Below are 23,453 nucleotides of genomic sequence, written 5' to 3'. Positions count from 1 at the left end.
AGAGAGGAAGGAAGGAAGGGAGGGAGGGAGAAAGGGAGGGAGGGAAGGAAAGAATGCAGATGAGGAAACAAAGACAATGTAAATAGGCCCTCTGGGATTCCTGAGGCTGCCAGGGTTACCTTGGGGGGGAGGGGGGTGAAAGTGTATGCCACAGACCAAGAGAAGGATGCTTATACCCAGGCGTGTTTGCTGAAGTCTAAGTGAATAATACCAACCTGTTCCAGGACATCCTATCAGAGGTAACCCCTGCCTGTGCTTTTAAAAGGGTGCCACTTCCTGCCAGCTGTCCCTGAATTTGGGCCTATGTATTGCGTGGGAACTACAACTCCCATCAGTCTAGCTCAAGAATGGACAGGCTGGGAGAGCCCACAGCAAAGTGCCACGCCTCAGTTTGCTGGGAAAACTATTTTGATTCCCACCGTGGAGGGTAATCGTGAGGGTTTCATGCAGTGCCTGCTGGGAATTGTAGTCTCTATAGCTGGAGTTGCGCTGCACCTGCCGGGAATTGTAGTTTCTGTAATGGGGGAGGGGATTGGGTAAGGAGGGGGTCTGGCCCTGTCCCTCCCCCCGTCACTTCCTGCCTGGCTGCGGGAGCCCGAGCGGCTCATTCTCTTTAGTGTTTGCCCTGTGGCCGCAGCGTCTGGCTCGGCTCCCCCCTCCCTCCCTCCCCGATCCCCGGCGCCCGCCCCCCTACAGGCCATTCCGCCTCCCCTCCCCTCCTCACAACCACCGCCTAACCGATCCTTCGGCGGGGGACGAGTCCCGGGAATCCAGGTGAGGCGCTTCGGCCCAGCCCGTTGCAGCTTGGGGGAAGGGCCTGGGATGGCGGGTGGATGAGGGAGAGGAGGAGGGGACGGTAGACCGCTCCCCCGAGCCACCCCGGCCTAGCTCAGCCTGAGGAGGCGAGGCAGCCCGCCGCGTTCAGCGTGCCTCGGCGCACAGGGCTGGGGACACTAGGCCGCCGAGGGAGTTAGCTTCCCTCCCTGGCCTGAGTGGGGAGGGGCTGCCGCCACCCCCTCCCCCAAGAAAGGCCTCAGTCCCTCCGCCCTCCCCGGGGCGGGGATCAGGCCTATTCTGGGAGAAGAGCCCTCAGCCTTCTCCTCCTCTCCCAGCCCCTGGCCGCCCTTCCCGGGGGATGGGGGCTCGGGAGGCGCAGGTTCCTCTGCCGCCTCTCCCGCCGCCCCTTCTCCATCCTTGGCCTTTTTTTGCTTGGTGCCCCTCCCCGCTTTTTCCCCAGAGGAATGGTGTTTCCTGCAGCCCCCACCTTGCTGGGGACCAGTGTCTTCTTCTCCCAGCAGTCCCCTTTCTCCCCTGCACCTTCTCGGCCTGAGGGACGTGCAACAGCCTTTTTAACCTGTTCTTTGCCACGGAGGGGAAGAGCAGAGCAGGCCCTTTTAGTCAGGAGCCAGAAGTAAGCTCCTCTCTTCATGATTTTGCACACACCGCCCAAACCCAGTTCATTTTTTTTCCCCCTAGCCCAGTTCTAAGGCTAGAGTATTTACCTCTGAACTCAAATGCCTAAAGGAATTTATTCTGACCCTTTTCCTTTTTCTGCTGTCTGCCAGATTGTCCATGCATTGTTCGTTTAATTAAATTGTTGAAGCTCTAGCAGTTTTTTATTGTTCTGTGTCCCAATATTCATTATTCTAAGGGAGAAGATAGACTGGTTTGTTTGGTTTTTTTTTTATCATCCAGCTTTTCTATATCAAATATGCCTTTCTATTATGGATGAAGTTATGTATGGTTCTGGTTCTTTGGGAAGGAAAGAAACGGTAGTGGTATCAAAGTTCCTTTGCTGCAGCCCTGATACACCTGTGCATTTTGGGAGGAAATGCATTTTTCTGCAGGCGGTTGTATTGAGGAAAAGAGTATTTCAGTTGATACTGATCTGCAACTGATAGAGATCTGAGAGATTCATCATTCCTCCAGTATAAAGTATGTGGAACTAGCTGATTAATTTATCATTGGGGCCGCAACCATGTAGGAGAAAGGTAGTATTGGCATCCTGTATTTAGTAAATAGATCTATTCATTAGTATATTTCCGTCCTTACTCCAAATTGCAACGTCTTCTACTTAATATAGTACAAACTTCTAACACCATGCCTTTTTGCCAGCTCCCATTTACTGACCCCCATTATAAATCTATGCATTTACTCATGTTGCAATATAGTCCTGTATGTAAGAGAATCTCTTTTTTAAGACCAAAAGTGTATAGCATATAGCAGCCCAGTCATCTCTTTTTTTTGGGGGGGGAGCTTTAAAATTTCAGGGACTTTTTCGTTCTTTTTTCTTATGCTGTCAAATTGTTTTAATTGTTGTGAATCTGCAGGAGAAAGCTGATTTTAAGTTGCTTGGGTTATTTTTAGGTAATCAAAGTGAGATAAATTATATTAAGAGTTATTGACATAAAAGTTAAAGTAGTTGAATTGCAGAGAGTAATTTTAGTGGTGACAAGTGAGATTTTAGTGTGGCAGGTTCTTTTGTGCATGCTGAGTTTATTTTTAATTCAGAAGTTAGGTATACTGGTATATCTTGTACTAAGCAAACTAGGTTGTGAAAACCCTGATTTACAAAAAAGATTGGGCAATATTTATTTGTTCTATAAAAAAGGTTCTTTTATTTTAAATTATTTAAATAGATTCCCTTAATTAAAATGTTTGATTTACACATCTTCTTAGAAACATTTTTTGCTTAATTTTATGAAGTACACACACTATTATAGTTTGATACATTTACAAGGTCTTATTGTCCACTGTATTTTAAAATAGCTGTAAGTTTTCTAAATGTTTAAACTGTGAATCAAATTACCTGTTGCCTTTTGTGAAGTGCAGTGCTGTCACAAACTATAGTATTTTAAAATTGACTTAGAATTTAACTAATTTTTCCCAAGCTGTTATTCTCTGTCAAGTTACTTTTTTTCTGATGAATGTATTAAGTTATCTTTCAGTTAGCAATTTACAGATAGTAATTATTTTATTTTGTGGGGTAGAAATTATTGTAATACACATTTTTATGGCTAAAATGGAGGTTTTGATGAATTATATGTGGGACAGGATTAGATCAGTTTTTTCTTAGATTACAAGCTATAGTATTTGTATGTTGTTTGCGTATGAAACAGCAATTGCTTTTCCCTTTCTGATACTAATTTTTGTAAAAATCAAACTGTTGGATTTTTCTTCCTGGTCTATTGGACATTTGTTAAACTGTCTTTAATGGAAAATAACTTTTTGTGTCAAAGTTAAACTATGGTTAATAAGTTATGTGATGAAAACTTTGAAAGGTTCTTTACAGTGGTTGTGCAAATATGCTGATGTAATTTTAGGTTAAGAATTAAAGAATATTCTGATTAGAAACTTTAAATTCTATTCTGGAGGATTTTTTAAAAAGCCTCATCACCTACTATACTTTTTAAAATAGTAAATTTAGTAATTTTGAAACCACCTTGATTTTAGTAGACATGTAATACCAACATAACTGTAGATGACAAGCAAATACTGTCCTTTGTAATTTTAAAAGATATTTTTGTCATTTAGGGAAGTTAACAAGAATATTTAATTTGTATCAGTTAGTAGAATTATTAAATGCATAGCTATAAACATTGCTTTCAAAGTTCTTCTGTTGTAAACATGTACTAGTATTCCATTTTCTGTCCTTAGAGGCAGTGGAAATTTTTTGTTTTGTTTTAGTCACCGAAACGTGGCAAGACTGTAGTTTTTGAACCCCCACTTAGTACTCTAGAAGAGGAAAAGGTTATATTTTATTTTGAAAAATACTTCAAGCTTTCCAGAATTTTTCATTTATAAGTTTTTTTAGTATTTATTGTTACTGTCATAAACATACTCCCTTCTAAATCAGTTTTGGCTCCTTTCAGGATACAGCCAGAAAAAGCACATTTGTATATAGATGTCAAGTTATGGAACAAACAAAAACTTGTAGAACTATTTCAGGGGTAGGATTCCAGTTCTAAAGTGTCATGCATCCAGTAATGGAAAATGAAAAGACAGGCCTCTGCAACCAGGACATAGTAACAGTAAGCCAAAAAATACTTAATACATTGAAGCACAAAGTAAGTGGAACTTGGAAGATTTCTGCTGATTTCCTCTTCTCCTATATTCTTTGATATGACCAAGAATATTTCCTTATTTGGAATTAAACCCATTAGCACTAATACAATTTTTCAGTTTTGCAAAGAACTATTGCTTTTACTAAGTAGGCAGTGTGACTTACTGGATATTTCAACAACAAATCTGGCAAGAGTCAATGCCTGAGGCCTTGTTAATGTTCTTATGTGAATCCCTCAACTGAATCATGTCATATAACATTTGATGTCATGCTTTGAAACTAGTAGAATGATAAAGTATTGCTTAATCTGGACATTATAAATCCTTCTGTCATATTAAATATGGGAATTACTTTAACTGGTTAAGGTATCTGAATGAATTTGGGTGGTGGTTGTAATGCTGGTCACTGAAATTACTATAACATTTTACTGTGATTTTTGCTTTATGCCAGACCTACCAGAGGTTGTTTTAGAGATTTCTCCCTTCCTCCTCCCCCAGTAGAATGTAAACTTTGAGGGTCCCAGACTTTTTTTTTTTGCTTAGTCTGTTTATATCACCTAGCATGATGCCTTATAAATAATAGTCATTTAATTTTTAGAATGAATATTTAATATGCTTTTTGAATTGAGTTTCTTGGTGACAGGAGGCTTTGAAAATAAAAATAGTTTTCTGTTCTTAATTTCTCCTGACTTCTTTAAGTAAATCTTATATTATGGTTCAGGTCATAGCACTACGGCAATACTAAAAAAGATGAAATTGCAAACTACAGTTTCAACTCTCTGAGAAGATGTACTAGTTGTTAAAGTTAATTTTTAACTAAGATGGATTTATGTAGTCTTTTTAGGGATATGTTTCAAGAAGAGCTTGATTAGTTATGGAGATAGAAGAGTAAGAACCAAGTTGTGGTGGTTTTTTTAATATCAAGATTAATGTTGACTGTTACCTTTGACAGATTGCTTAATGAACATCTATAAATATCTGTTGAACTGAATCCCATCTAATCAAGCTACCTTTAAGGAAGGATATTATGAAGTTTGGTTAGTTAGTATTGACTATATCCTTTGTACTCGTGATCATAATATCCTGTGAGGCAGAGTAGAGTGGCCATTTTTATCCTTATTTTACAGATGAGGAAATTGAGACACAGAGAAGTTGAGGGTGCTTTTAGTGCTAGTGACTGAGCCAGGACATGAACTAGGTTTCTGAGTCTAGCACACTAGTACTAGTTTTCTGTTGTACTCTGCTGCCAGTAAAATGTATAATTGAATAATAAGTTTATCCTAAAGATAAAATTTAGAACAGACCATATTTTCAAGAAAATATTGTGTGTGAGATTTTTTGTTAATGTTACTGTGTACCAGAGGTTACAAAGATGTCTCAGATGGTAAACTTTACTGAGTGCTGTGGGCCAAAAAAACCCAGCTCCACTAAAGCAAAACTTATTGCAAGTAGCTTAATTCACTTTGTATACATTAAAGTTGCAAAACTGCTTAATAAGATTGGTGATATCACATCTTCGATTCTATAGATAATATAGCTATAGATCTACAAAATCCCTGAAGACTCTTATTAAGAATCAGCACATTTAGGGGCGGCCAGGTAGCACAGCGAGTGGGATGACCTGGTGGGGATGACCTAGGGATCGAATCCTGGCTCAGACACTTAGCACCCATCCAGAAACACCTGGCTGTGTAATCTTGAGCAAGTTAGTTAACTCCAATTGCTTAGGAGCAGCCAGGTGGCTCAGCAAGTAAGTGCACTGGCGCCAGTGTCGGGATGACCTGGGGATCAAATCTGGGCTCAGATACTTAGCACCACACCCAGAAATAACTGGCCTTGTAACCTTGAGCAAGTTACTTAACCCCAATTGCTTTAAAAAAAAAAAAAGAATCAGCACATTTAGTTTTTTTGTTTGTTTCTTTAACGGTTTTGTTCAGTATACCTATATAAGATATAATTCCTAAAAAGTGGGATTAAAAAAATGTGAGGAAAGTATTTTTAATTAGACTTCTTAACTGTCACTTTGTAGCTCAAATGTAATGCAAAAGTTGTTTAATCAAGATACTAATTTTATAGATTCAACCTTGTATAAAAATCAGTTATCCAGGGGTGGCTAGGTGGCACAGTGAATAGAGCACTAGGCCTGGAGTCAGGAGGACCTGAGTTCAAATCCGGCCTCAGACACAACACAAAACTAGCCGTGTGACCTTGGGCAAGTCACTTAACCTCAATTGCCCTACCTTCCCCCCTCCAAAAAAAAATTAGTTATCCAAAGAGTTTTGCTTAATTCACTGAGCCAGATGATAAAGGTTAAAAAATATATTAGATTAATATAGTTTATACTTGTTTTAAAAACATCATTACTGAGGTTACTAATGAACTTAGGTCTCTTTCCAGGATCTCTGGCTACAGGTATAGGAGTGATATTAATTGTGTACCCTGGTTGAGGGCATTATACTTTCCTGGTTTGCATATTTTGCTATTGTACTTTAATATAAACTGATATATGGGACTTCTAAAAAAATAAAAAAATTATTAAGATTCAATAAATTTTCATTTGGCTTTAAAATTATTGTGTGAGGATCATTTGAAGAAGAAAAGGAAATAACCCTGAGTTTTGAACGAGGGAGGCTGAGTTAGTATTAGTGTCTTTGTCTGTGACAAAGCATCATGTTGTAGTATATAGACAGCTGACCTTAAAGTCAGAAAGACTTAGTTCAAAGTTTTATGTTTTATGACTAGGCAGGGTTAGTCTTAGTGTTCTAGGCCTTTTTCTCAGTGCGTCAGAGGTATTGAACTGCATTCATTGGTAGAGGATAGAGGATATTTCTTCACCTTGGAGTGCACCGTGAATTTGCAAGTTCAGTCCCTGTTCCAATTCCTTCTTTATCTGTAAAGTTATCGTTGAGGCCCCTTCCAACTTAAAGACTTTAAAATAGGAATTTTTAAGGTCAAACCACATTATCATCTAATTATGTTTCTCTATGTTCTATGATTGTAGAATCATAGAACTCATTGTTGGAAGGTCATCTCTGAACAAGAACACCTCTACAACAGAAATGTCAAACTCCTAGGGGGTGTAAGGGACCAGCAAAACTCTGGAGTGTTGCCTGAACCATAACAAAATAAATAAAAATGAAATACGACATGGATAATCAGTTTGTGGTTTTCTAAGTCAATATACAGCTTGCAGAGATCTCAGGGATCGCTTTCTATTTGAGTTTAACACCACTACTCTGTTATCCCTAACAAGTGGCCATCATTCCACTATCTGCTTGAGGAAGCCCATTCACCTTTGGAGCAACTTTAAGTGCCAGGAAATGTTTCTTTAGATAACATTTGTTGTTCTGTAATTACTGCCTATGGGGAGGTCCTAGCTCTGTCTGCCCCTCAAGTTTTCTCCTAGTTGTCAGTATTCTTCTAGTCTAGCATGGTACCAAGAATTAAATTACAGTACGCTAGCTGTGGTCTGAGCAAGGCAGAATGCAGTGGGACTATTATAACCTCTTGCATTCTGGGCATTATGCCTCTATTCATACAGCCTAAGATGTCATCAGATTTTTTTTGGTTGCCATGTCATAAAATTGACTCATTGACCTAGCTTTAAATTTAAACCTCCAGGTGTTTTCCAACATAAATTGACTGGCCATGTCTCCCTTTCTGTACTTGGTTTTTTGAACCTGAACATAAGGCTTTACATTTAATTCTGTTATATGCCAGTGGTTCTTTCCATTGTCCTATCTTGTTGAGATCTTTTTGCACTCAAAAATGTCTGACATGTTAGCTCTCCTTCCTAGCTTCATGTCAACTATTGCAGATTTAGTTAAGTTTGCTATCAGTGCTTTCATGGTTGATTCTCCTTGTATTTTTTTTCTGACACCACAATTTGTTTTTAATGAGATAGAAGGTATTTTATTTATCTTTTCACTGATTAGCAATTTGACCAATCATTCAAATATTTTAGAATGTGCTGATAAATGTTATCCCCCTGGTTGTGTTTTTATTTTTATTTTTGGAGACAATTGGGGTTATGTGACTTGCCCAGGATCACATAGCTAGTAAATGTCTGAGGCTGATTTTGAACTCAGGTCCTTCTGACTCCAGGACTGTTGCTGTATCCACTTTCCACTTAGCTGCCCCTCATGTTTTTTTTAAATATATAATATTTCTCCCCCAATTACATATTAAAACAACTTTTTAACTTTTAAGCCTCTAATTCTATCCTTTTTTCCCTTCCCCCCCCTTCAGATGGTGAGCAAATGTATAGGTTATACATGTGCAATCATGTAAAACATTTTCATATTAGTGATTTTGTATAAGAAGACTCCAATTTTTAAAAAAAAGGAGAATAAAAATGAAAAATAGCATGCTTCAGTATATATTTAGATAATTACTTCTTTGGAGATGGATTGAATGCTTCATCATTACTCCTTTGGGATTGTCTTGGATCATTGTATTGCTGAGAATAGCTAAGACATTCATAGTTCTTCATTGTACAATATTACTATTATTGTGTATAATGTTTTCCTGGTCCTGCTTTTTTCATTTTGTATCAATTCTTGTAAGTCTTTCCAGGTTTTTCTGAGAGCATCTTGTTCATCATTTTTTGTAAGCCCAATAGTATTCCATCACAATCAAATACTAAAACTAATTTAGCCATTCTGTAGTTGGTGGGCATTCATTCAATCTCCAGTTCTTAACCACTGCAAAAAAGAACTTTTATAAATATTTTTGTACATACATGTCCTTTTTTTCTCTTTTTCTTTTTGGATTTCTTTGTGATAGAGACCTAGTAATGGTGTTGCTGGTCAAAGGGTATATGCACAGTTTTATAGCCCTTTGGGGATAGTTCCAAATTGCTCTCCAGAATAGTTGGATCAGTTTACAACTCCATGAACAGTGCCTTAGTGTGCTAATTTTTCCATATCCCCTCCAACAGTTGTCATTTTCCTTTTCTGTCATATTAGCCAATCTGATGGGTACCTCAGAATTGTTTTAATTTTCATTTCTCTAATCAATGATTCAGAGCATTTTTTCATATGACTGTAGATAGCTTTGATGTCTTCATCTGAAAATTGCCTATTCATATCCTTTAATCATTTATCAGTTTGGAAATGACTTATATTCTAATAAATTTATCTCCTTTCTCTCTCTATATTAGAAATTCTCTCTATACATATATTAGAGAAACTTGTTATTAAATTTCTCCCCCCCAGTTTTCTGCTTTCCTTCTAATCTTGGCTACATTGGTTTTATTTGTGCAAATCCTGTTTAATTTAATGTAACCAAAAATTATTCCATTTTACATCCTGTAATGAATGCTCTCTATCTCTTGTTTGGTCATAAATTCTTCCCTTATCCTTATATCTGACATGTAAACTATTTCATGCTCCTCTAAACACTCTATGTTTTAAACTTTTCCCCCTTTAAGATTTGTATGATATATAAAAGGACAGAAATTAATGTTAATAGTACTTTTGTTTGTAGTAGTATTTATTATTCCAGCTCAAATACCATCTCTTCCAGGAAACTTATCTTAGTTTCTTTGTCTTTCCCAGCAAGAAATGCTCTCTGCTTCTAACTCTCATGACACTTTGTGTCTTTTTTAATCCACTTCCACATTGCATCTTGAGTTATAGTTATTTATGTGCATTCCATTTCTCACCTACTAGACTGTCAGCCTTATAAAGTCAAGAAACATGTTCTCATCCTATTTGGAACCATATAGCACCTAACATAGAGTCATTCTTAGAAAAGGTGGTTAACGTTTTAATGACTTAACTTTTGTTAGTAAGTCCCATTAAAATGAACTTATGAACTAATTTATTTTTTTTGCTTCTTTGGAGAGGGGAAGGTAGGGCAATTGGGGTTAAGTGACCTGCCCAAGGCCACATGGCTAGTTTTGTGTTAAGTGTCTGAGGTTGGATTTGAACTCAGGGCCTCCTGACTCCAGGGCTGGTGCTCTATTCACTGTGCCATCTAGCTACCCCCAAATTTTTTTAATGCAATTTTTTCAATGAAAAAATACCTATTTTTTCTGTCATCTATTCCTTTGAAAAAAAAAAAGAAAAACAAAATTCTTGTAACAAATATATATAGTCAAGCATAATTAATCCCCTCATTGGTCAAAATATATCTTAATCTGCACACTGAGCCCATCACCTCTGTCAGGAGATGGATAGTATTAAACTGCAATTCTGTGTTCCTTCTAAGAAAAAATAAAATTTCTAGTTCCAGGTTTTGGCTCATAATTAGCAATACAATTCTTGTTGTTTTTTAAAGCAATCGGGGTTAAGTAACTTGCTCGAGCCAGTTATTTTTGTGTGGGTGTTAAGTATATGAGCCCAGAACCGATCCCAGGTCTCCTGACTCTGGGGCCGGTGCTCTTAACTTGCTGTGCCACCTGGCCACCCCAGCAATACAGTTTTTGATAATAATTGCCCTTTATCCTTCCTATTCATTCTTTTATGTTACTCCAATTTATTTTCCCTCTTCTGTCTTTATTTTGCACTTTGTGCTGTTCCTTTATGGTCTGATGAAATGAGATATTGGTAGGATATTTTGGTTGCATATTCAGGTGCCTCAGAATCAGTTCTTCCTAATTTGATATGAAAGTATTCAAGAAAGAGGCTTACACAATACTCCAAGTGATCAGTAGTCAGTTTATAATACTTTGATCAAATGGATTAAATATATTTAGATTTTTAGTTTCAGTGAGATTGTACGTGCATATCAGATTTCATGCTGTAGGTACTTCTCGGATAAACTATATGGTCTATTATGACATAAGTATAGTTCATTAATATCAGAAAGGATATTGAAAGTTTTAATTTCTAAATGGATAGGTATTACTCTTTAGGTTGTCTCTGTGTCTCTCCATCATGGACTTTATGATTTAACAGGTTTTATCTGTCCTTATGCTTATTAATTAAAATCACCTATCCTGTGAATTTTCTATCATATGTGTGTGTATATTATATGCCATTGCTATTATGATTCTACTTAGAATGGCTTTTCACTCTAAAAAATTATATATGTGTATGGTAAGATCTTACTGTTTGGTGGGTTATGTTCTGCAGTTGAGATGGTCTGATTCCATCTTTGAACTTCTGACTTTTTCCTGTATGTCATTTGAATGCCATTAGACAAATAAGTTGCCTTTTAGTTAGGATCTCAATCCTGTGGTATCCTCAGGGATGAATTCACCTTTCTAAATAGTTGAATTTCCTGGATAGTTGAGAATTGATACTTTTAAGAGTTTGCATTTCTTTTTAAAATTTTAAATTTTTCAAAGAATTTCTCCTAAAACCTGTTATTTTTAGATCCTGTCTTCCCCAAAGGGCATATTGACCCTAACAATCTCTTTTTTAATGACACAAAGTCATCTTTTTGAAACTCAATTATTCTGATACCTTCTAGGCTTATTGAGCTGTTTAGGGTTTTGCTCCTATATTATATAAAATTTTCTGAGTTCTTGTGTCTGCCATTTGTAGTTTTTCTGAATCCTTGTTATGCACTGTCTTTTTTTACTGGTCATCATCGGGTTTATCTACTATCCACTACTACACTGATCCACTGTTTCTGATCAACTGGTTTTGGAATGCAGATAACTAAACTAACTAGAACTGTGTATAAAATAAAGATAGACTATGAATCATGGTTGGAGGGACCCTTTTATGAGTAAAATTTATGAATTTGTGATAGCAGTTTTGGCTGTTCGGAGATTTGTTTCTTTCCTGGTTTTTAGCTGATTTCTGAGCAGTAACATATAATAATATTCTAAGAGTAGTATACTTGGAAAATCTTCAATAAAAATATTCATCTCTGAATTTCAATGGGAAAATCTGGAGAGTTGTCTGGTCAATCTGATGAATTTATAGGGAAGTGAAACCTAATTGTATTTTCCTGTGAAGAATATGGAATTGCCCCATGGCTCCTCCTGAAAAACTTCTCAGTGATTGATGATAACAAATTGGATGGCTCACACTCCTCTGGGATGGACATTGTGGACTTCTTTGTGCTGGCTTATAAAAGTATTCCTTATGCTAGGAGTTAGGATTAGACAGGATCCTGAGGGATTTCTCTACCACTGTGTCCTATCCATTAATGGCTACCTTGAGATAAGACCCATGGTCAGTTGTCCCAGAGATGATTCCCTCTTAGCCCAAAAGACAGCAGCAGTTGGGCAATGGTTGAGTGTTGAGTGTGAGCCCTGGAGAGTTAGTCACAGAGGAACATATGCTGTCAACTATGTAGCAGCTATGGAAAGAGGAAACATATGGTTAAAGTGATTGGAGTTCTTCACCCCAGTTTATGGGGGAGTGTTGAGAGTTCATGCTAAGAAGTCATTCTTTAACAGCCTCAAGTTTGAGAGTTCCAGAATCCAGCCTTTTAATCAGAGAAAGGAAGTTTCTGAGGGTTCCTAGACACTAACCAATCAATACCTGGCTCTAACTTTCTAACAAAAGGATAATTTCCTGATGAGCAGGATGCTCTCAAAAAAAAATCTAGACTTACATGGGTTGATGCAAAGTGAAATGTTATGGGTACAAAGTAACAGTTGATCAGCTGTGAATGACAACTATTTTCAGCAATAAAATGATCCATGATAACTCTGAAGGATTTAGGATAAAAAATGCTACCTATCCCCAGTAAAGAACTGATGGTGTCTGAATACTGATTGAAGCAACTTTTGTTTTGTTTTGTTTTGTTTTTTACTTTGTTTATTTTTCTTAAGTTGTTTTTTGGGGTTTTTTTTGGTCCATATTTTCTTTCACAACATGACTATTATGGATATGTTTTGCATGACTACGAATATATAACCTGTATGTAATTGCTTACCTTCTCAATGGAGGGGTGGGGATGGGGAGGAAGGGAGAGAATTTGGAACTCAAGAGTTTTAAAAACAAATGTTAAAAATTATTTTTACATGTAACTGGGGAAAAATTAAATACTAAATAAATGAAAAAGGGATAATTTCCTAAGCAGCACCTGCCTTAGGGATTGTCTTACCAGCTAATCCACTTTCAAGAGTCTTAAAGTCTGACCTATCAAGAAAATGGAATTTTGGCGGGGCAAAGGTACTCTTTTGAAGAGAGAAAGCCCCCAAAGCTGGAAGAGCAGAAAATGGTTAAGTAACTTGATATGAGGGAGTAAGGAACCTGGATTTTGTACTTTTATGTTGCCATGAAATATTCAGATGGTGTGTGGGTGATTAATGGGGAGAGGTGCTGCCTATCTACTAGCCAACCTCAAGCTTGTTTCCCTTCTGAAGGAATTCAGGTACTCACAGTAGTACTATAAGATTTTATGCTTAACTACATATCTCTGTAGGATTAAATAGGGATTTACAGAATTTCTTTCTGGTATATCCAATTTTGTTTCCCTTTCTAAATGCTGTAAGAAAATTTTTATTTCAGTGGGAATATTTTTCCTATAGCATAATGAAGCCCAAATCTCTGGATGGAGCTTTAAGTTGGAAGGACTTTAGGAATCTATGGAAAGTGGGAGCAGTATATTAATTATGAACTATATGCTATGACCCTTTTATGTGTTTTACTGCATTATTTATAGGCTATTGAGTCTTTTTAAAAAATTTCTTGTACGGTAGAATAAAGGATGTCTGGGATCTGAATAGGCCTGTGTATCCAAAACTGAAGGGAGACCTAAATATGAGTTTAATCAGAGAATTACCAAGAGTAGACTTTGGGTGGGGCACAAATCAAAACGTAGGGAGAAAGGGGCCTCTCAAGATTGAACCCAGTCTGAGTCACTGAGCCATTGGTTATACTAAAATCAATAAATTGAACAGATACTTCATTTTGTCTACTATCAGAACAAGAGAGAAATAAAAATATCAGGAATTATATTAATAGAAGTTGTAAATAATATAATGATCTACATGTAAAAAGTTCTTTTAGAACTAAAAGAAGTTCTTTTAGATGTTAAGTGCACTCATTAAAGGTGAATGGGGAGACTACCTACATAGAAATGCGTGCCTGAAAAAATGGGAATTCATATTCTCAGATGTCATCTCATCTGAGATACTGACTTAGATTCACTATTGCTAATCTGTTGTACTTAACCCCCCCCCCAAAAAAAAAAAAACCCAGAACTTTGGGGGCATTTTACAGAACATTCACACAATACTTTGAGGTGCATTTTAATCTAATAATTGCTTTTGCATTCAGACAAATAGAAAATACTTTTGTAAAATGAAACATTTGTATATATTTTTAAAAATTATCTATATTTGAAAGTATTTTATGATTGTATAGTATATGATGTCTAGTTGTTTTTTATAAATATGTTTTCCAGTCAGAATTAATTTTCACTTTTCCTAAACACCCTTTGCTGGAAAGAGTTGAGAATTTAAAAATTAGGTATCTCCTTATATCTGTAGAGTCTGTGTTTACTTTCAGAGAAAACTATACAAAATTTCCAGGTAATTGGGCTTTTTGGAGAGCCTTTTTGCAGAGTTCTGTACTAAGAAATATATTTTCAGAATATTTCCCTATTTGTTTGTTTTTTACCTCTACCTTTGGGTCTGGCAGTATTTTCCTACTCCTAATGGGGGAAAACATACTCAAGAAAATTATTAATGTTTTATCTTTCTTGCCAGGCATCTCTAATTCTCATAACATCACTGAACTGAAACCAAAACTACATTGTCCCTGGAGCACCTTCTTTTCAAGGTACCAGAAATTTACATTCACTCTGAAATTATCCTATTCTTCATTGAAGGAATCACTTCATTTTTCTGGTGTTTGGTAAGCAGATATCTTAATTCTAGTGGTGTTTTGTAATATAATAAAAGTGGAATAAATCATTAATGCAGTTATTTTTGTCTGAGTTAATATCTTAAAATTTAATTAAAAGTTAATTGCAGGAAAAATTGATGACCAGAATAAAAGAACCCTTAGCCAGTACTTCCACATACTTTTAACATAAAGACATAAATATTTGACCACTGATTGAAGTTAAACATAGATTATTTAATGAGCATATCTGTTGGTCAAATTGATTTAAGGCTTTGGTGAGTTTTTCTACTCTCTGATTTCACTCACTGTTGGTACTAAGTTTGTTTTGAAAAACTTTAGAACAGTGTTGAATCTGTCTTCAGATATGTTTGTAAATTAACTCTCATTATTTATCACTGGCAGCTTCTGATCATCCAAGCAAAAGAAAGAAAAGTTTTGTAAGAATTTGCATGACTTTTGAAAATACTTCATTTATATCATATCTCTTTTCTGTAAACCCTAAAGCTCTTTACATGCTTAGATGAACAGGAATGCTTTGTAAAAGGTTTTATTATTTTTTTTAAAGCACCTTCCTTCCAAATGCTAAAAGTTCTTTCTCTTTTGCCTAACTAAATTTCACAATTTAGTTTCCCTCTGCGGTAAGTAGGAGACAAATACCCTCCCTGAGGATGAGGAAATACTGATAGCTCACATTGCTAATAGAGCGCTATGACTTAAAAAGTGCTTTTCTCAGCATATGTGATGTGAGTAGTACTCATGTTTTATTCATTTTGCAAATGAAGAGATAGAGGATCCTAACAGTGAAATGACTTGCTCACATGCCTAATAAGTGACCCAAATTGAGACTCACTTCTAACTCTTAGGTCCAGTTCTCTTTCATGCTGCCTTTCCCAGACTGAGACAGTTTGGTTAGGGAAGTTGCACAGAGCTCCTTGTTGGATTGGGGGGAGAAAGGGAGTGAATTATATATGTAAAATTTATACTTTGGGTTTGTTTGATACCTTTCTTCAAAGAATGTAGAGTGCTTTTATTACTATCATAGCCTGCTACTCATATTTTAATTTACTAGACTACAGTAAACAACTCAAGCCCTTTGAAATTTATCACAATATTATTATGGCCATTTGGCAGCTGAGGGGAAACTGAGGCACAGAGAAGTTAAATGCCAAGAGTTATTGAACGAGAGCTGACCGAGAGATTCACGCTTCTGAAGATTAGTTTTGTTTTCTCTGATTTGGCTTTATTGGTTACTACTTTGCACTAGGCTGATTTCTTATAAACAGGATCCCAGTACTTACCTGTGTTGAAGAATATTGTAGGTAAGGCAATAATGTTTCTGAGTAGGTGACATATATCCTAGAGTTTATTTTTGTGGAGGGAAAATGGCTAACAATTGTTACATTGATCCAAGTCTGCTTAGGCAATAATATACTATGTATGCAGAATGGTACTTTAGTATCTCAGGCAAAACAAATATTGTGTATTGAATGTGTATACATCACATGATTAAAATGTTTGTTGCAGGAGGGGCTGTTACTTTATAAAAAGATGAATTGGAAGAAGGTAAAAAGGAAAAACCTGGAAAAAATGATTAGAAAAGAAAATAAAGTATTCAGACTTCTGGCAAAAGAGGTGTTTTCTTTGAATTTAGTGCAAAGTATGATATAGGTTGTTTTCTAGATTGGTCCCAGTAAAATAAACCATGCTTTAAAGTGGTGAGGGATTATTGTTGTTGTTAATAGATTACCCAACAATAGCTAGTCTAGAAAAGATGAAATTCTATATCAAATACCTGGCATTGAATTAGTTTACCATGAGAACACATCTAGTCTGTTGGGTTTGATGTAAAAGTCTAAAACAGTGTGAATCACTTGATCATTATTTTTGTTAATGTTTTCCAGTAAATGATTACTTCTTTAGTGCTTTTTCTATCTTTCATAATATGTTTGAATTACTATATATGTGCTGGTGTTTGTACCAAGAATCTCCCAAATAATTCAGCTTTATCTTTTAAGGGGAGGAAATTTCTGGTTGAAGAGTGTTTAAGTTGGCATACTTTGTTTTTCAGCCTTGGTATATGACCCTGCTGCTAGACATTCTTTCCTTGATGCTACAATTTTCATAGCAAATGCTTCAGGAACTCATTCCATAAAGGCTAGGTCAATGTTTGGGGCTTATCATTGTTTCCATATCTGGTGGATATGGAAATGGAGAATACTATTGATTTACAGTAATCAGGAAAATGGTTTCTTATAAAATACCCAAATCTTTATTACACTTAGAATGAAATTCCAGAAATGTGGAGAGAGTAGGGATAATTAGGAAGTTAAGTAATCCCTTTTTAGAAATTGCCACAGAGTTTATTGGAGCTGTTTTTAATCTATTAAACCAGTATTGATCATGGACTTAACTATTAGTTCAATACTCTTGGGTTCTGTGAAGGCTACATTTTAAGGAAGATGCAACAAAATCTTTTGGGGGGGAAGGGGTGTCTCAGATGGAAAGGAACCTTTAAGGTTTGTAACACTATAAAGCTCTCATTTGAGCTGAACAGCAGCCTTTGGAGGTAGATGCTATTATTTCCATTTTACAGATGAGGAAACTGAGGCTGAGAAGTTAAGTGCCTTGTCCAGGGTCACACAACTACTAAGTATCTGAGGTCACATTTGAACTTCGGGTCTTCCTGATTCCAGGTTCAGTATTCTATCCACTGAGCTAGTGGATATTTCCTGGATTTTCCTGGCAGAATGAAAATGGGAAATGTAGGATAGGGTTCTATATGGTGGGGAAGATTTTAGCTTAAATTTTTCTTTGTTGTCAGAAGTAGTTTTGAGTAGATGCATCTCAGCAGTCACTACCATAATAGGCTTTTTGGTTTGGAAGAAACAGAAGTCATCTATTCTAACCACCTCGTGCAGGAGTCTGCTACATTTATAACGGGTAGTTATCCAGCTTCTCTTTGAAAGTTGCTAGTGATGACTGAAAAACAGCTTCTAACGGCAGTCTGTTCCATTTTTATACATATCAGATTATTATCAAGTTTGTGCTTATATTGAACCCAAATATGCCTTTCAAAAACTTTCAGCTATTCATAGGATATTGCTCTCTTCTTCAGACTAATAGATAATGTTTATTTAGTGCCTTAAGGCTTCAGTTGTTCAGTATGTAACCTATGTACCTTGTCTTTAAAAGTAAGGTACTTATATCTGTGAGAAATGTTTACACCAGATTGATTCTTCTAAAGTAAAGCAAGAACAATTTTTGTTTCTTGTAGGTCACAAGGTGGATAAAATTGTTAGTGTTCTTCAGTGGAAATGATCCTCAGTACTTTTCATCTTTGTGTATCTAATGTGTTCCTGGGTCAGATTTTTTTCTTAACACTTGGCTTCCCCATCCACATCACTGTCTCCAAAAAATGGCAGAGCATTCAAGAAGAGGAAAAATTTGCTAAATTGTTGTGGCTGAGTTGGAGGGGTAGCTTGACAAATTCTGATTGCTTTTCTTTTGAAGCGGAGTCTGGAAAAATATCAGTTATTTTTTAAAGAACACTAGGGTGATATTGTTGATGAATCACAACCATTTTTATAAAGTGACTTTGTGTTAGTCTTTTATGTCAATATAATTTTTAAAATTAGATATTTTGCCCATGACTGCAGACATATTCCTTTACTACAAAGATTGAAACTGCTTTGATACTTGAAGGTGAGGGAAGTATTATATTTGTGTGGATATGGTGAAAGATACATTTACAAACTCTTGAGAAAAGTCTACCTAACTTCTTAACGTGTTCACAGTTATTCGATATGTCAACAAAATACATTTGGCTCTTAGTTGATGTAGTGTTCTTTAGGTAGTCGGTATCTCTATTTGAGAGCACATTCTATTTTTTATTTTAAAATAAAGTTTTTGTCGAACTCGTGAACTCTGACTTTCTTCTCCTTATTTCAACTAAAAACACTTGTAAAATTGAAGCAGCCAATCATTGTGATGTTTTTTATTTTTTTTTTTAAGAAAGTGCCGTGAAATGGAATTTAATGTTAGGAGTTGGGAAACCTTGACTTACAAGCATTTTCAGGGGAAGTACATCCCTTTTTATCAATACAAAAATTGTACATAACATATAGAACTTTGAAATAACATTAGCCTTCTTTTACTCAACCATCGAGTAACTAAAGCTGTCCAAATTGGAAGAAATCAAAAGGATATCATAGTATCATAGGTTTGATAAGTTTTTTTTTTAATTTTTAATTAGAACAAAGTGTTCTATTAGAGAATGTTAAAAGGGTTTTGCATTTATATGTTTACATAAAAACTCTAGAATCTTGCAGTTGCCAACTCTTCATTTTACTCTAGTCTCTCTAAGGCCTGTTAAGCTGTCAGAAAACCTAAGGTTATGTGTGAAGTCATTTTTTCTGGTTGAAAATCATATGTTGTGAGGTAGCATGAGTCTTTAAAAGTGATTGGGGAGGAGTAAAATCTAAAGTTTGCATGAGAAGTTTAGAGTTTCAGAACTGTCTAAATTTATGCTTGAATAATAAATATAAAATCCCATGATACATCTGGAGTCTACTTATTAGCAAATTTGCATGGAATTAAAGAGCAATAGTACTTACCTTTATTTTTTTTATGTGAAAATGTTGGTAAGTAGTGTGTGTGTGTGTGCGTGTGTGTGTGTGTGTGTGTGTGTCAAGAGAAGGGTTTTCATTTAAATCCATGAAAATTTTCACAGATTTGATTGTGTTTTAGACTATTTGGTAGGATGAAAAGGAAATATTCTTTTCTGGAATTTGTCAATTAAATTACTATGAATTTCTTTATGAAGAGTAGTACTTTTATGTTTGCAGCTAGTAAGAATAGGAATGGAGCCTATTGAGAGAGTGAGGAAAAGCCTTTGGATTTCATTTTCAGACTTTGAAAGATCTATATATATATATTAAATTGCTAATAAGTAAAGTTAAACTCGGGTTTTATATCTTTCATTTTAGTCCTGTTGAGAACTTCAAATTTTCCGGGGTTACAAGATTAGGAAGTTCCACTTTGGAAAGACCAGCTTAACTTCCAAATAGTTTAGGATTAAAATTCTAGTCGACTATTAAAATGTTCAGTGTCCTTCCCCAACCCTTAGGGAGGTTTTCATACGTATGGAGGTGCTTGTAAGCAATAGGTTGGCATTGATCAGCACTAACTAAAATGGTTATCTTCAGTCCAAGTTAATTCAGAGATTCAGTCTCTGGGCTCCTGACAGTGTAGTTCAGTTGTTAATAACATGCAAATAGATTCCAGAGCAGATCATTTTGCCTTCATTTTATTTTAAGCATGTGTTCTGCATGTGATGCCAAGGACTCATTCTGTCTGTGAAGTTGATTTTTATTTCCAAAGAAAAATACCCTTAATAAGTTTTCTTAAGAAAATGAAAGTTTTATTTTGTGGGTAAAATGAAAAACATCTTTAGAACTCTAGGCCAGTGTTTGAAACTATTAAGATGACAGTCTTTAACAGAGATTGTTGCCCATATCTGTGACCTAAGGGGTCCTTGGTGTGTTATGATTTCATGTATATCTATAAGTAAACAAGATCCTGCTCATTAGAATGTTCACTAAGGTCATATTTACATTTTTTTACACTTCATTTCAACAGAATTATCCTTAATTTTTCAGTCTTGGATGCATTTGACTGTAAGATATGTTGAGTTGAAATACACAAGTATTTGGGAATTTACACAGTATTTGTCTTGCTATTTGCTTCCTGTCTTTAATCAGGGAAACAATAAAGATTCTTGACATTTTTATAAAGTTAGCACATAATTTTATTCCTCACTGTAGAACCATTTAATTAATTTTCTAATAGCAGTTTCCTGCTTAGGTTCCATAGCCCAGATACCCAGATTTGCTCCTTAGCAATTTACGAGCTGAACTGTCAACCATTTCTCTAGGTGCTTGAGTGCGTGTGTGTGTGGGGGATAGTTATTATAAGGCCTTTTGAGTTCTTAGAACATTTTTATTATTTAGCTGGAAGGCCACAAAAAATGAGCAGCTTTGTCCTTGTGTTTTTTTTTTTAATGAATGAATTCCAATTTGATCAGAAATAACATTTTCAGAGTACTCTTTCCTCATCAGATGAAAATCTCTTTAAATCTAAACCACCCAAATAACAGCCAGACTCCAAAACATCTGTTATATCTATTCCTGTTCTTCTCTTCTCCTCCAGCACCGCTTCTGCTTTTGATAACATTCCTATTGGCTAATCTGTTCCAATCTATTTCTCATGATGTTGTACATTAAAATGTGCATAACACTTTGCAGTAAATAAACCAAACTAATCTTAAGAGAACATGCTTATGAGCTCAGATTGTTGATGCAACTTGCTCTGTCATCATCAAGGAAGAGAAACAGCTTAAGTTGAGACTTGCTCTGTATCCTCTGTCAACTTGAAGAGGTGAAAGGTTCATATCTGAGCACAAGATTCTTAGAATTGAAAGTGTTGATATACCTGTTAATACCCTTGAAAACTCAATTTGCTCTTGGCTTCTTACAAATCTTAAGAATGATAATTTTAATAATTAAAATTTGTATTGTGAAAGTTTAGGGAATATGTGGACAGTTTTCAGTTCTCAAATATGCACCAATACAAATTACTATACTCCACTAAGTCTAATAGTAAAATGAGCAAAAATGAAATCTGTCATTGCAGAACATGTGGGCATTGAAAATCTTTTTTTTTTCAACTGTAAGAAGGCTGCCAATAGGGCAGCTTACTGTATACCAAGTAGAAACAAAACATCTACCGATTAAAATGTTTAAACACATATTTTAAATGAAGTGGCCCAGTCACAGGCTAAAATTGGGCTATTTTCCTTGTTGGGTAGGTAACACCAATTTTATCTGGATATCGGCAATTGCATATCTCCTCTATAATTTATCTTTTTATTTTCTTTTCCTTACAACTTTTAGGTAGAACTTTAGACTTCATAGCACTGAATTAACCTGCACTGAAAGCTGTTTACCTGCAGTTGTTCACTTTTGTTGAAAGTGAACATGTCTCAAGTTCAAGTTCAGAACCCATCAGCTGCTCTCTCAGGGAGCCAAATACTGAACAAGAACCAGTCTACTATCTCACAGCCTTTGATGAGTATTCCTTCTACTACTAGCTCTCTGCCCTCTGAAAATGCAGGTAGACCTATTCAAAACTCTGCTTTACCCTCTGCATCTATTACATCCACCAGTGCAGCTGCAGGTAAGCATATGAATCCAAGTGTCTTCTATTTCAACTGTTTTCTTAGCCTGTTTTATGACCTGATAAGTAGTTTGAAGATAAAGAGAGCAGTAGCAAAAGTTACTTCAAGAAGCCATCTCCTGTCCTTTATCCTTGAAGTAAAATACCGGCTAGACATTAGGTTGTTAGACCCTTTTAAAAAGAAAAGATTTCAAAGTTGTTTTAAAAAAGAAACCAATGTCACTAGAAATAGTCCATTATAAAAGGTTGGTTACAAGAAGAATTTGACTATACAGTTTTAGAGATTCATTATTGAATATAAAATCTTGTCTGCTTTAAAAAAAAACAACAACAAAGTTTTTCCTGTAATTGATAGCTCTTGTGTATGAGCAGAACCCTTTCTATGTTTTTGGGAGAAATCCCAAACTAAGGGTCTGTGGCACTTTATGGAAAAAATAAGAGAGACCCCCAAGGCATTTGTGCATTTTGATTATGGACAAGCAAGTTTAAGTGCAGAGGGTAGGTACTGAGATATGCCTTTCAGAGATGAGAGTGCAGAGCCAGCAGAATGTGAGGAAAGTGGCCAAGAACAAAATTTAAAAAGAATTCCCGGAACCCTCCACTCTGTGTTCTAGGAAATGAAAAAATCTGCCGAAGATACCTATGTAATGGTAAGGTAACACCTGAAACATTAAAACTTAAGAAAATCCCCCAGCACTCCGGTTAGCTATTTGGGCAACAAATCTAACAAACTAGGTATCTCTAGGTGGCGCCATACCAGAGCCAGTTTACCATGACAGAAGCCCCTTGAAATACGTCTCTTAGATCCTGGATCTCTCCTCACATTTCCTCCTTCCTCTCTCTATTCCTTTGCTTTATCAGTCTATTCTCCAAGTGTTCCCTTTGTTTCCTTCTCCCTCTCTCATCTGCATGGCTTCTTCCGTGTTAGCTCTAGCCTTCCTTGAGCTAGCTCATGAGATATTACTGTTCTTGACTTTGTCACATTACCCAAATGATTCATTTCCCACCAAATTTTGCCATGTAAGAGGGTCTTAAAAGGAAAAGACAAAGGATTTCATGCCTTTGGCATCTTTTGCTTTCTCTTCTGACATATTCTTGTGCCTGAATCTCGTTAACTTCATAAACTCCTCAAGCCCTGGCTGTGTCACTTAATATAATTATCAGCATTAGTTACTAAGTCTGTGAGTAGCCACTTCTAGGGGAAAAAACCAGGAGGTGCCCCTAGAATGATAACTTTTCTGGAAAATGGCAAGCACAGTGCCAATTTAGAAATGGCACTGGCATGTTGCTTGTCATGAAACAACAGGTTTAGGTGATGCACTAAGCGGTGAGTCTTTGCTAAAAAGACTTCCTTATTCTTCCATTGTTTGGTTACAATGGCTGATCCTATATCTTGCT

The 23,453-nt window shown here is 36.1% G+C and overlaps 1 protein-coding gene across 11 annotated transcripts in view; it reads left to right on the top strand.

The window, feature by feature from the left end:
* The first annotated feature begins 646 nt into the window (after positions 1-646).
* The window catches only part of STAU1 (staufen double-stranded RNA binding protein 1), a 63,352-nt gene continuing 40,545 nt past the window's right edge, over positions 647-23,453 (top strand). For 4 of the 11 annotated variants that reach the window (XM_069072376.1, XM_069072375.1, XM_069072372.1 and 1 more), the window contains exons 1-3: positions 647-774; positions 14,684-14,831; positions 21,773-22,055. In XM_069072376.1, coding sequence (XP_068928477.1) covers positions 21,857-22,055 — 199 coding nt within the window. In that variant the 5' untranslated portion in view covers positions 647-774; positions 14,684-14,831; positions 21,773-21,856. The remainder of the gene's footprint in view (positions 775-14,683; positions 14,832-21,772; positions 22,056-23,453) is intronic. The other 7 variants (XM_069072381.1, XM_069072380.1, XM_069072378.1 and 4 more) reach the window with 4 other exon arrangements.

This window comes from Petaurus breviceps, unplaced genomic scaffold, assembly GCF_028583685.1.
Source record: "Petaurus breviceps papuanus isolate PSGF00001 unplaced genomic scaffold, PetGlider_PUasm1.0 90847, whole genome shotgun sequence".
In the NCBI taxonomy this organism is placed as follows: Eukaryota; Metazoa; Chordata; class Mammalia; order Diprotodontia; family Petauridae; genus Petaurus; species Petaurus breviceps.
The sequence above is the reverse complement of the archived record's forward strand: the minus strand, read 5'-3'. Positions and strand labels throughout refer to the sequence as shown.